This window comes from Pterocles gutturalis, unplaced genomic scaffold (genome assembly GCF_000699245.1).
Source record: "Pterocles gutturalis isolate BGI_N339 unplaced genomic scaffold, ASM69924v1 scaffold42892, whole genome shotgun sequence".
Classification (NCBI taxonomy): domain Eukaryota; kingdom Metazoa; phylum Chordata; class Aves; order Pterocliformes; family Pteroclidae; genus Pterocles; species Pterocles gutturalis.
In genome coordinates this window covers 894-1,270 of record NW_010109265.1, presented here as the reverse complement: position 1 = coordinate 1,270, position 377 = coordinate 894, and the positions used below count along the sequence as shown (strand labels likewise).

Genomic DNA, 377 nt, shown 5'->3' with positions numbered 1-377 from the left:
GTCTCCTGCTTCTCCAAAATGCTTCATCCCTGTTGACCCACATCTCTGCCCCATAGTCATCGAGGAGAAGGGGGTGAAGATGAAGCTGACGGTGACGGACACGCCAGGTTTTGGGGACCAGATCAACAATGAGAACTGGTAGGACCCAACGGGGTGCGGTGTGCCAGCTTGGTGGATGGAAATTTTGGGGGAGCGGCTGGGTTTTGAGGTCAGATGCCATCCCCCAACTCCTCGTCCTCAGCTGGGACCCCATCATCAAGTACATCAACGAACAGTACGAGAGGTACCTGCGGGAGGAGATCCTCATCACGCGCAAGAGGAAGATCCCGGACACGCGTGTCCACGGATGCGTCTACTTCATCCCCCCCCCCGGCCAC

The 377-nt window shown here is 57.6% G+C and overlaps 1 protein-coding gene across 1 annotated transcript in view; it reads left to right on the top strand.

The window, feature by feature from the left end:
• Window positions 1-56: 56 nt before the first annotated feature.
• Window positions 57-377, top strand: part of LOC104461359 (neuronal-specific septin-3-like) — a gene marked incomplete at both ends in the record, with an annotated part of 1,188 nt that continues 867 nt past the window's right edge. Inside the window, 2 exons of the mRNA XM_010072915.1 lie at window positions 57-138; window positions 242-372. Coding sequence (XP_010071217.1) covers window positions 57-138; window positions 242-372 — 213 coding nt within the window. The remainder of the gene's footprint in view (window positions 139-241; window positions 373-377) is intronic.